Source organism: Nyctereutes procyonoides, unplaced genomic scaffold (assembly GCF_905146905.1).
Source record: "Nyctereutes procyonoides isolate TBG_1078 unplaced genomic scaffold, NYPRO_anot_genome, whole genome shotgun sequence".
In the NCBI taxonomy this organism is placed as follows: domain Eukaryota; kingdom Metazoa; phylum Chordata; class Mammalia; order Carnivora; family Canidae; genus Nyctereutes; species Nyctereutes procyonoides.
In genome coordinates this window covers 43,416,691-43,429,200 of record NW_026575024.1, presented here as the reverse complement: position 1 = coordinate 43,429,200, position 12,510 = coordinate 43,416,691, and the positions used below count along the sequence as shown (strand labels likewise).

The window sequence follows — 12,510 nt, the reverse complement described above, 5'->3', positions numbered from 1 at the left end:
TGTGAACTCTGACAAGTAAGAGGCTCTCAATAACGTGCCCACTGGGGAAATGAACATGAGCAAAGGGCCATCAGATGGCCGGATCAAGCTTTAGGTGCCTCTGACCTTCAGGCAGGAAAATGGACTTAATGCTACAGTGAACTGAGATGCATTCCTGGGTGTGGAAGTGACAAGAATGAAGCCCTATCTTAGGAAAGGGAAACTAGGAGTGCACTTGGTACTAAGAAGGATGAACTGAAGGATGGAAGAACATGAGGCAGGCAGCTATGAAAGGAAGAGGCTGCAGGTGACTGTGGCCCCCACTGCAACTGCTGAGAGCAGGAGTGGAGAGGATGGAGCCATGGCAAGGAAGGGCCTGTGCAAGGCTCCTAGTCTGGATCGCACATCTATGAGCACTGTGGAAATGTTCATGGTAGCAGCAGTTGTCGACCAACATAGGTAAGTGAGGAAGGAGAACACCCCAGGTCCATGGGTCTCTGCCCACACCTCCACTTTTCTCTTCATCCGGAAAAGCAGGAGATTTCAGGAAGCTATGGGTGAATGCTCATAAAATTATTTCTGCTGCAAAAGCCATTCTGTTCTCTCTTTGTTACCATTTGCCCAAAATGTGAGAAGATGGGGCTATGCAAGGAGGGGAGGCTCCTACCTGAGTTTCATCCCTAAGTCTACGGCTCGCGTTCAGAAGACACGTCACCCTCTGCCCCACTGCTGGCACTGCGGTCTTCTTTTCGGGGGGCGTTTCTTTCTTTGCTTGATTCAGAAGGCCCCTTGGCTCTGGTCTTTTCTTTCCTCTGCTGCTGTTTTTCAAGCTTTGACAACTGATTATAAAAAGTAAAAAGACTTGTTTTACAAATGTAAACATGTGCCTGCATATCCAAAACACCAATTACTTTACACCCAGCAACCACTGAAAATGCTTCTGATAACCTGATATGCCACAGTGTTTCAGATATGCCAAATGGTCTGCAAAATGTTCGTCAAATAGGCACCTGAACTGTTAACACAGGTTAGTCACACGTGTGATCTCTCCGGACTCTTCCCCACTCATAACTCATCTTGCCACATGCTCTTTGAAAATGGTCAACCAACAGACTTCGTTGACAGGCTAAGAAGAACCTTATAAGTGAAAAGGCTTTTATTTATTTTTCCTCTGATGTCTCTATAGCTTTCTCTAACCAAGTTATTTTCCCACTGTTTTCTAAAGAGTGATCAACACACTCCTTTATTCGCTGGAGGTAAGAGAGAAGGCTCTGAATAAAAAGGACATTATGCACATTCAGAAATCGTCTCAATTTTGTTTTTTGAGGCTGAACTTACCCACATCCAAAACCCCAAAGTGCTCCTAGTAAGCCGCATGATGGCTACACAGGGATGCTGGCCATGGGGAGCTCTCTTAGACTTCTGGCATCCGACTCCAGAGGAACCTAGGTCCACTTTTCCCCTGAATATCTCCCCAACTTGTTCAAGGAAACCACAGACTAGACACAGTCGAAAGAAACAGATCATCTGACACTGAGCAACAGCAAGGCCACTCCAGAAAGGCCTGCTGAGAAATTTGTCAAAGCACATTGGCCAAGTTTGGGCCCACAGGATTTTTTTAGACCAAAAAAGCCATGTGTAACAAAACTCAAGAGACAGAAACACCCAGTTTCATCTGCCTCCCACATCAGGACTGCAAACATTTTATAGTTCACATGGAAAGAGGAAAACTTATTGAAGGGCTGGCTTCTCCCTGCCAGTCACCGTCCCATATCCAAGCACATGAAGAAAACACTCTAACCAACCTGCCAGGTCATCCCTTGATTATAGACAGACTTTGAACTGAACCTTTAGATAGATCAATAATCACCAGTTCTCAATTCAGTCCAGAAAACCAAATTTATTAATGGCTGACTTATTATCTTTCCCATTCCCTATTACCTGAAAAGCTATGCTAAACAGTGAGGTTGGTTAACACACTAATAATTAGAGTTTGTGAATGAAGACACCAATTCACCTTTGACCCATCAACTCTTCTCTCAGATAACTCCCCTGGATAAATTCCCATTAATATGCACAGGAAATGACAGGAATGAGCACTGCACTATTGTTTGTATCCGCAAAAAAACAGAAACAACCTAAACATCCACTGATAAAAGGACAGATAAATGTAATGTGGTATATAGTCAAATAAAGCAATACAGTAAAGCAGATCTACACATATCAAAATGGATCACGTTATACAAACCAAATTAAGTTTCAAAGAGCTCTATACGACAGGATTCCATTACACAAAACAGCACTAGACATTGCTAATGGGCTCATGCCAATATGGTATTGACTTGGAGAATACAAACCACCTTCAGTACAAAAGTTTTGAGGAGACAGAGAAGGGAACAGGATCAGAGTGGAATGACTATTATATGGGCTTCCACCATAACTATCAATTTTTACTTTTATAAAAAGAACCAGACGGTGCCTGGATAGCTCAGCTGGTTGAGTATCTGCCTTCAGTTCAGGTTGTGATCCCAGGGTCCTGGGTTCAAGCCCCACATCAGGCTTCCTGCTCTGCTTCTTCCTGTCTCTGCCTCCCTTTCTGTCTCTCATGAATAAATAAATTTTTAAAATTTTCAAAAAACAAACACAACCAGATATAGAACAGGGTTGCTGACCAGCGCCAGTATGTTAACTGCTTGCATTGGCATTTGGCCACTAATAATAAAATGCTTGCACTGGGATGTAAACCAACACATAGCTTCATCAACAAAGTCTTGTGAAAGTATCAGCTACTGATACTTGGTGGCATTTTTCTCCGTACTATTCTGCCACGAGAGGAATTTCTTGCATCTAAGATGACAGTCTTCCATCCTCATTTCCCTTTTGGTGTCTCTATGAAACGATGAGGATAGTGCATGGGGGTCCTTCTGTCTGCTCTATTTTTTTTCTTTTCACAAAATGATCTTGTATCGCACAATGTGAATGTTCTTAACATTACTGAACTGCACACTTAAAAATGGCTAGGATGGGCAGCCCGGGTGGCTCAGCAATTTAACGCCGCCTTCAGCACAGGGTGTGATCCTGGAGACCCGAGATCAAGTCCCACGTTGGGCTCCCTGCATGGAGCCTGCTTCTCCCTCTGCCTGTGTCTCTGCCTTTCTCTCTCTCTCTCTCCCCCTCTCTCTCTCTCTCTTTCTCTGTGTCTCTCATGAATAAATAAATAAAATCTTTTTTAAAAAATGGCTAGGATAATAAATTGCATGTGTATTTTACTGAAATTAAGAAAAACTTATTGGGATCCCTGGATGGCTCAGCGGTTTAGCGCCTGCCTTCGGCCCAGGGCGTGATCCTGGAGACCCGGGATTGAGTCCCGCATCGGGTTCCCTGCATGGAGCCTGCTTCTCCCTCTGCCTGTGTCTCTGCCTCTCTCTCTATGTCTATAATAAATAAATAAAATCTTTTAAAAAAAACTTATTGAGCTATATATACTTGTCATATATTATAGGAGTTTCAGGTGTACACGTAATGATTTGATATTTGTATATATTGCAAAGTGATCACCATGATGAGGTTAGCTAACAGCCATCAACAACAACAAAAAAAATTTGCTAATGATCTTAGAAAACAGAGCTGGCACTTCATGCTGGATACCAGCACCCCCCAATTTCTTTTTTGTTTTTTTATATTCCTAGTTCGTGAAATCCAAACATCTGGAAATCAATGTTCTGCAGTGAACTGTGATAAGTTGCCTTCAGCTGCCAGCAGCTTACGTTTACATCAGTGTCTGTGTGTTTATACATGTATGTATAATAAATATGTGTGCATCTATAGACAAATTATACACACACATACACACTAAAAAATCATGAACACATTCCAAGTTAGGCTTAACTAAGAAAATAATTTTTATTTTAAAAGGAGACCCTCTCTGTTTTGTGTTGCCTCTTTAGAGGTAAATATATAAAATGTGAGTATCACCAGTGACTTAGCCAAACCAAGCCTCCCCCCAACTGCTAAGATTCAATCTCTCATGCAAAGACCTGTTTGTCAACCAACCTGTTCTTTACTTTCTATTCTTAAATGCTGCTGAGAAGCCAGACCCTGGGAGGGTGATGGGGAATAATTCCTAAATAAAGTAAGCTTCCTGGAGGCTCCTCCAGTGGCCACTGTGCCCATCTGATTCTGCACTCATTCAGAGGTGCCATCAATAGAGCATGAAACTGTGGGAACACTGATATGAACTTTCACCCCAACCCTGTCCCCTCCCACCATGGACCACACTTGTAAATCACACTTGTAAAGCCACAGGCATAGCCTGAGTTTCTGTGAAGGATGTAATACTGATTCTCTTACATTATTTATCTTAACACACCCCAACCACATATGGTTCCATGCCTCAAAGTTTTCTATGAGAACATTGTGAACTAACCTAATAAATTTAAGCCTTTTCTCAGAAAACTTGGAATCCAAGGCAGCCAAAACTTGGAATTTAAATCTCAAGGCAAGAAAGCAGTTGGATTTTTTTTTTTAAGGAAACAAATGAGAAAGAAAGAAAAAGAAGAAAAGAAATTGGTAATGCATATGGAATTGTGTAGAATGTCAACAACTTTCAAATTAACAGAAAGATGGATGTCAAGGGGAATGTAAACCACTATAGGTCCCATGAACATGTGATCTATAAACACTGAAATGGAGTACTTTTGGTTTTTCCTTTGTTTTCTTGGTTTTTAATTAACTGATGAGGGTGTCCATAATACAAAGGAAACACTATGCAGACTGTACAGGCTCTAGTGTTATAGGGAGAAATCCAGTCTTCCAAAAGCAGCTCTGGACACACAGACACTGCCAAGGGCCAGATAGCCATTCTACAGCCAGCCTGTACCTCTCATGGTGATTCTCAGAAAGTTCAGAGGGGACTAAAGCAGGGGGGATGGGACTATCTAGATCCCAAACTCCCCAAAGTCATGATTAAGTCCACTGAGAAAATAAAGGATTTTCTTTGTAATTAAGATGTCCATGCTCAAAATGCATAATGCAAGAATAAACTAGTTCAACATGGATACTACTTCAGGGCTTGCAAGCCTAAATGCCTTGAAGGACCAGGCCGATAGCAAACTGAGGGAAGCAACAAAGTACAGAACAGGGCATGGTGGAGACTGCAGCCACACTGGAGAGGACAAGCCCCACCTAAGGACATTCACATTTCTTCCTAAACATCTGGACAGATGTAATGTCAGTGGGACATATATGGGTCACCTGTCAGGAACCTTCCCCCTGTATAACCCTGATTGCTCTAAACAAGCCAGTAATGCTGTATTATCATCAGCATCCCACAGAGAAACCACTGTCATCTGCCAGCACTGCAGGTACAGTCATCTTTCCAGCTTCTTCTTCCCTCCCTGCTGACTTACTTGCTACTTCAGAAGTGCCCATGTCTGACCCTGCTATCACATGGGCCTGCAATAGAAATCATAGCCAATAGGATGTGAGGGGGCTGCAGGAGGCTGCAGAGCAAGGTTTCCCTCCCTAATAAACACAGGTTTATCAGCCAGCCTTGTTCCCCGATGATCAATGTTGAGTTATAGCTGTATTTGAGCCTTCTGACTTCCTCAACCATCAAGGCAGAAATGTACAGCAAACTGAGACCCTACAGCAGCTTGTTGCTAAACTACCAAGGAGCTGGACCCATGTTAGAACTAGTTACTCTTTAATTTAGCAGAGAGAGATGGCCTTGAGTTCCCTGCATATCTTCTAGCCATGAAGACAAGGGAAAAGAAGGATCACAGCCTGGCCTGCTGTATACTATGGGCAGAGTGGCAGGAGTTGCCAGTACCCCAGCTTCCTCTGCCACTGGATGGCTCAGGTCCCAGGATTCCTGGTATTGAGCCCTGCATTGTGCTCCCTGCTTCTCCCTCTCCTGCTCCTCTTGCTTGTGCTGTCAGATAAATAAACTTAAAAAAATAAAATAATAAAATTTTTTAAATGGGGATTATAGTATTACCCTTCATACCTGCCAAGTGCTTAGAATAGGGCTTGGCTCATAGTAAGTAGAGGTCATCACCTATATGTGTGGTTGACAGTCAGCTCCAGGAAACCAGGGGGTCTGCTTGGTTTGCCTCTGTGTCCCTGGCACCTAGAATAGGGCATGATTCATAGCTGGTGCTCAATGTAAGTCTTAAACGAAGTTCATAATTAAACAAGAGAAGGCATGTGGCTCCCTGAAAACAATGTGGAGTTTGGTGTCTACAGGCCTAGAGTTTGGTCCCATCTTGGTCACTTGCATGCTGTGAAACCTTATGCAAGTTACATAACCTACTGAACACCCATGTTCTCATTTAGTTCAGTGCACATTTTATGAGATATTTTGCTTTCAGCTGCAAGAGCTGTAAATCTACCTGAGTATGGCTTAAACAGGAAGGAGCTGGAGGTCCTCCCCTACAGGCCAATGGACTCTAGCTCTGCCCTGTCACAGCTCTCCAGAGTTCTCTGTGTACCTCCAGACATCCCCTCCTCATTCTGAGAGCTGCCACCATTCCAAAACTCCCAAAGCAACAAGGGCCTAGAGTCAGTTCTCTCAAATCCCTGGCACTTATCCTCAGGAAAAGACCCCGTGTGGCCTGTCAACAGCAGTACTAGAGGCAGACTGGGGCAAGAGAAAGGAGTCTGGCCCCAGGCCCATCCACTGATACAAGGCAGACACATAGCAGGAGAGTCCAGCTGCCAGCATCAAGAAAACGCAGGCAGGACAGGGACCCTCAAGGCCCAGCCATTGAGCAGGGGGCAACCAAAGCAAGCAGTCAGTACAATGGCATCACAGCAAGAGACACAGAATGGCCAAAGTGTGGTGGTCTCAAGAGGGGACAAGCCCCAAGCTCGGGGAGGTCAGGAAGGAACTGACAGAAATAGGTCAGGGAGGACCAATGGAAGCTGGGGTTGAGGGAGGGGTAGGTGTCAATGTCCTGTCGGAGGGCGGAGAAGGCACATGAATTGAAGAGACCAGCATTGTCCCACGTATTCATTCTTCATTGTCGGACGTGTGAAGATGGAGAGCACAGGCAGTGCAGACCGCCTGCACAGAAAACGACAGGCAGATGACAGAAAACAAGGAAAGGCTGAAGAGCAAGAGGCCAGGGTGAAGGTGAGGACAACCCGGGAAAATATGGGAAGACTGAGGGGTGAGTTATGGTGAGATGGCACCACCAGCGGGAACTGGAGTATCGCCATCTGGGAATGACAGGTAAGTTGATGCACCTGCTGGTGGTAACCATAGACGTGGGGAACAACAGCAGGGGTGCTGGTGGTGTGGGGGAGCCCTGGGAACAAATCTTCCCTGAGCTCCCCATTCATGAAGACAACCGTGGTAATGTGACTTGCACAGTGTGGCACACACAAAGTACTGCATGAATGAGAGCAGAAAAGAATGAGCATGACCTATTATGTTTGAAGAGTGACTGGGTGACAGCCTCAGAGGGAAGGGAAACTCGAACTGTTACTTATGTCAGCTGTGGGCCTACACAGCTCTTCACTAGTGCTCAGGGGGAGGAAAGAGCGCAGGACACCCCCTCCGCAACCCCCAAGCTGAGTGATGCTGAGTGTCAGCCCTATGGGTAAGGCCTAGTGGCTGGGGTAGGCACAGCTGTCTCTTACACAGGCAGCAGCTTACTGGACAGGGGACAGGAGGCACTCCTGGCAGGCCATTTAATCCTCTACGCCTCTGTCCACTCTTCTGTAACTGCTCTGCCATCAGCCGCCAGTTCGGCCTGCCCAGGGCACGAGTGGGGACAGGACATGGCATGGCTATCGGCACTGGCACATGTAGAGCACCAAACAAATAGGGGATCCTTCTTATCTGCCCTGTCCTCTCACCCACAGCACTTTCAGAGGGATCTTCCAAGGCCAATCACTTCCCAGTGTGGGACACTCTCCAGTGTGATGATGACATATGACACAAAATGAAGAACTTTTGCCCTTGGTGGACACTAATGAGCTGCCAGGAGCGCCCTGCTGAGAAAACCTGAGTGCTCAGTGTGGTGCGTACAGTCAGACTCCAGGCTTCCCTAAACTCCACTCAGTGCAGAAGAAGCTCAGGCGAGGTGCTGCTGCTCAGCTGGGAATAGCCGCATGAGCTGGAAGGCTGTGAGCAGAGCTGACCCAGGCCTGCTGTCGCTGTCCCTTCTACATGCCTCCTGGGGAGCACTACAGGCTGCCAGGCCAGTAGGTGCTGGGTGCAGGTTTAAAAGGGCCCTAGAGGGATCCCTGGGTGGCGTAGCGGTTTGGCGCCTGCCTTTGGTCCAGGGCGTGATCCTGGAGACCCGGGATCGAATCCCACGTCAGGCTCCTGGTGCATGGAGCCTGCTTCTCCCTCTGCCTCTGTCTCTGCCTCTCTTTCGCTCTCTTTGAATAAATAAATAAATAAATCTTTAAAAAATAAATAATTAAAATAAAAGGGCCCTAGAAAACCTACTTCTTTGCCAGTCATTTCAGAACAAAACCAGTGCCCAGAAATTCCTGATGGAAGGATCACTCTCAGAGTGAGATGGTATCTTAAGCTTGCTTCTAATGAGGTTTGGGGGAACGATGGCAAAAAAAATATAGCTTCTTGTCAATGTTCTCATAAGGTCCCATATGTCTCATGAAAACCATGTCAGGTCTTCCTCTTTCTCCATTTAAAAAAAATATATATTTATTTATTTATTTGAGAAAGAGACAGAAAGAGCACGAGCAGGGAGAGGAGCAGAGGGAGAGGAAGAAATAAACTCCCCACTGATCAGGGAGCCTGATGTGGGGGTTGATCCCAGAAATCTGAGATCATGACCCAAGCCAAAGGCAGATGTTTAACCAACTGAACCACTCATGCCACCATCCTTTCTCCTTTTTGAACCTACAGTTGACAGAAGAGAGTAGTTCTTTCCTCAAAGGAACCATGGACATAAGCTAAATTTTTAATTTTAGTTCTTCAAAGTCTTTCTTTGCACTCAGGAAATAAATGATCCCTTAGACTATGATAACCAGTTTGCCACCTTTAGGATTCCAAGAAGTCAAGGGCAGATATTATGATTCCCAGATTGCTTCTGAGTGCTACAGAGGTGAAGTCAGCTGAGAGACAACACACCCAAGACCATACCCAGGCACCAGCCAGGCTGGGAAGAGCACCAGGTCTCCCAACTCCTGGCCAAGACTCCAGTCAACCTGCCTCCTTTGGAGCCAATGCTCCCAGGACAGAAGCTCACAGGTCCCAGACAGCAAACCTGGTCTCTGTTCTTGCTAGAGCAATGTTGGACTCACCCCCATGGCCCTGTCTTTGAGTTATTTTAATACTGGTTATTTCCTGCCAGGCTGTTCTGTCCCGCATATGAGCAAAATCTAATTAGAGAGTGAAGAAAATAACCAAAGAAAAACTCAAGCCCCATGAAGTCAGTTACTATGATTTTTATAGACCGTAGTGGAGATGGAAAAGTTCTGTTCCAACCAACCCCTCGCAAAGATTCCAAGAAAGTCTTATGGTGTAAGTCATAAAGATCAAATGTCTCCTCTGCAATTACTTTTTAAAATACCACAAGGTATTATTACTCTGAGGGTGCTGGCCTACACCTGTGGCCCTGCTGGGGTCAGGAGGCACAATGGGGCAATCACAGGATGTTGCAAAGGAAGGACATGCCCAGCCAGGCTCCCTTAGACTTAAGGGTGTGAGTTAAAGGACAAAGTGCCCCAAACCAATCAGCCCCATCAATTCATTTCAATAGCTTTAGAACTTTCCAGAATGCTCAATGCCTTTCCTTAGTATCAGGCAACTCCCACCACCAGTAAAAACGCCCTAACTCTGTAAAGTCATTTAAACTGCCCTGTGTGGTCCTTCATTCACCCTGCAGAGAAACAAAACAAGCTGACACTAGATATATGCTTTACTGAATAGCTAATAATTTCAAGGTAATGTGTAAGTGAAGCACTGTAGAATATGGAAATGTTCCAATCAGCAATGAACCTCCTGAGGATTAGGCTGAATTACTGGACTTGCCTGTGCCTCAGTGTGCTCTCCTAGACCACAGAAACTGGGAGGCAACCTTGCATCACTACCATGGAGATGCACCACCACGGTGATTGGAGCAGCCCACTGCCCTTCTATAATGGACCAAAACACCTTCAGAAATTGATTCTTCAAAGAATGGCAGAGACCTACACTCACGCTGGGCAAGGCTACTTCCACCTGCTGGTCCATCACATATTGACTGGCCTTGCCTTCAGAACCAGGACATCTTCTGAGTTACTGGAAACCCCTGGGTCTACAGCCTTTTGCTTCTCCCTGTTTTTCCCACTATTTATAGGCCACGGTGGCAGAGGGTCTGAAGGGGAAAGAAGGGAAGGCAAAGTCCAATCAGCAAATGATATGGGCAAAACTCTGAGAAGACAGAAGTGTGAATCCACTGTGGCATTTTAAACCATCTGTAGAAACCTACTTCTATAGATTATCTCTAATTGACGAGACCTTTTTTATTTTTTAAGAAACTGGAATTTGTACTTGGGCAATTTGTTTTATCAAACTGTAATCTGATATAATTTCATATTATGTGATAATTCTGAAAGCTTCTTTAAAAAAGTCCTTTGTGTAATGGAAAACCTGACAGAATGTTCAGAGGATGCTTCCACATACACAGCAGTGTCTGCCATTATGTCAACTGTCGTGTTATTTTTAAATCAAGGGGCTGCTTAATAAAAACATTACGAAGCAAAGTGCACACATGGTACCTAATTTTCATACATTATTAACTCTGCTTGAGGTTTTTGTGGGAATTAAAAAAAAAAAAAGCAAGCAAGCAGGCATCTGTTCCCATCTGAAATCGTGCAAGCTAATTTTATTTTCGAATTCCCCATTGTTTAACAAAAACCCTCTTAGGCATGCAAAAATGACGGGGGGTTGAGGATGGGGGTGTTCAGTTGTCTTTCCTATTAATCTTACTTCACTAAGTCGCATCAGTGTATTCCCTCACCGCGCAGGCACACACAAAGTGAGGCTTGTTTTAGGCCATCGTGGGATGTGCCAAGGGGTTCAAGGTCAGCTCAGGCATGAGTTTCTCTATCACTGCAGCTGCCCTCAGATCTCCAAGTTGGCCAACTATAGCAGATGCTACCAGGACTCTCTGTGTCCCTTGCCCAACGGTCACTGTAGTGTCAGAAGACAACCGCCTGTAAGCCCGTGCTTTTCCAGCTGCACCTCTCTGCCTGAGGATACCACCTGGCCAAAGGCAGAGGCTAGCCCCAAGTGCAGGGCAGGCCAGAGGTACTGGGAAGACAACACCTCTGGGAGTGAGTTCAGTCAACAAGTAATGAAAGTTGAGGGGTTTAAAACCCACCTTCGTCACCCATCATTGTGCCAACTTTGAAATATTACTACACAGTCCCCCAGAGGTCCCCAGGGATCGTCAACTCAGCCTTAGTAGCCTTTTCACTGCCCTGTCTCACTGTGCTTTCTGGAAGACCTCCAAAATTAACTGTCTCTATATAAATCCTCTTACTCTGGGAGGAGCCAAACCAGAAACATTTTAAACTTGTCTAACTCAGCCACACTTTAATATGATAATTCACTAGGTGTAACTTGTTACCTGGTCCTCTGCTAACCAGTATCCTGTGCTGGTTTACACACCTGGACACTGGAGGGCAGTGGCAGTCACAGCAGCCCTAAGCAACACAGCAACGTGAAGGGACAACTGAGCAAGTCTGGAGTGTAATTCCACGACATTTCATTACATATGCTGATGCTCTGTACACTCATCACCCATCCACATGGCACACTCCATAATCTAGTAGCCAGGATTTTTATTACGTTGCACTCCACTCTCTAACTCTATTGGAGAACAAGGTGTCACTGCAGTTCTAACACCTCTCAACTCTTTATTCTGTCAGTGGCCTGGGCTTTTCCTTCAATGGGGGCTAATTTTAAGATTTCAAGAATTATGGGAAAGGAGTAACCATTCCTCTCCACTGAGCAAGAAGCAACGATGCACAGCATTTGGGGCCAGAGGCTGGTCTTCCGCCACTCCACACACCAAGTGAATGGCATCTTCTCTCCTCTGTGCCTATGTGCATTTATTGGTTTGTAGGCCATGAGCCTTTTGAAGGCAGAAAGAACAGGCAACTCTTTAGTCAACATCTACTTTAGACTGAAGTCAACATCTATCACGCTGCTGGTACATGTCTGGTTCATAATCATGAACTGTAGCAAAGTTTAAGGAGACACTAAAGCAATTTCAGTTTTGCCATTCCAGGGCATAATTGGTAACAGAAAACTGTTCACGAGCACTTCAAACTAATAGTATTCTTTAAATGATTCAAAATGTTTCTTCAATTTGCAAGTCTTTAAAAGGGGAAGTGGGACGTTTTCTCGGCCCCCCCTTGGACTACATGCTGTACAAACGCCAATGGAGCAGATTTGGAACAGTGAAGAATTATTGAACACAATAACAATCATCCAGAAAAAGAGGAAGATGGGGGACCCAGAGAAACAGTGGACATTCTCTGGAAGAGAAATCATGGGCAGGC

The 12,510-nt window shown here is 45.1% G+C and overlaps 1 protein-coding gene across 3 annotated transcripts in view; it reads right to left on the bottom strand.

Moving 5' to 3' along the window:
* Positions 1–12,510, bottom strand: part of DTD1 (D-aminoacyl-tRNA deacylase 1) — a 183,768-nt gene that overhangs the window by 14,981 nt on the left and 156,277 nt on the right. The window contains exon 5 of one of the 3 annotated variants that reach the window (XM_055345836.1): positions 647–818. In XM_055345836.1, the coding sequence (XP_055201811.1) occupies positions 666–818 (153 nt within the window). In that variant the 3' untranslated portion in view covers positions 647–665. Of the gene's footprint in view, positions 1–646; positions 819–12,510 lie in introns of those variants that run through there. The other 2 variants (XR_008667082.1, XR_008667080.1) reach the window with 2 other exon arrangements.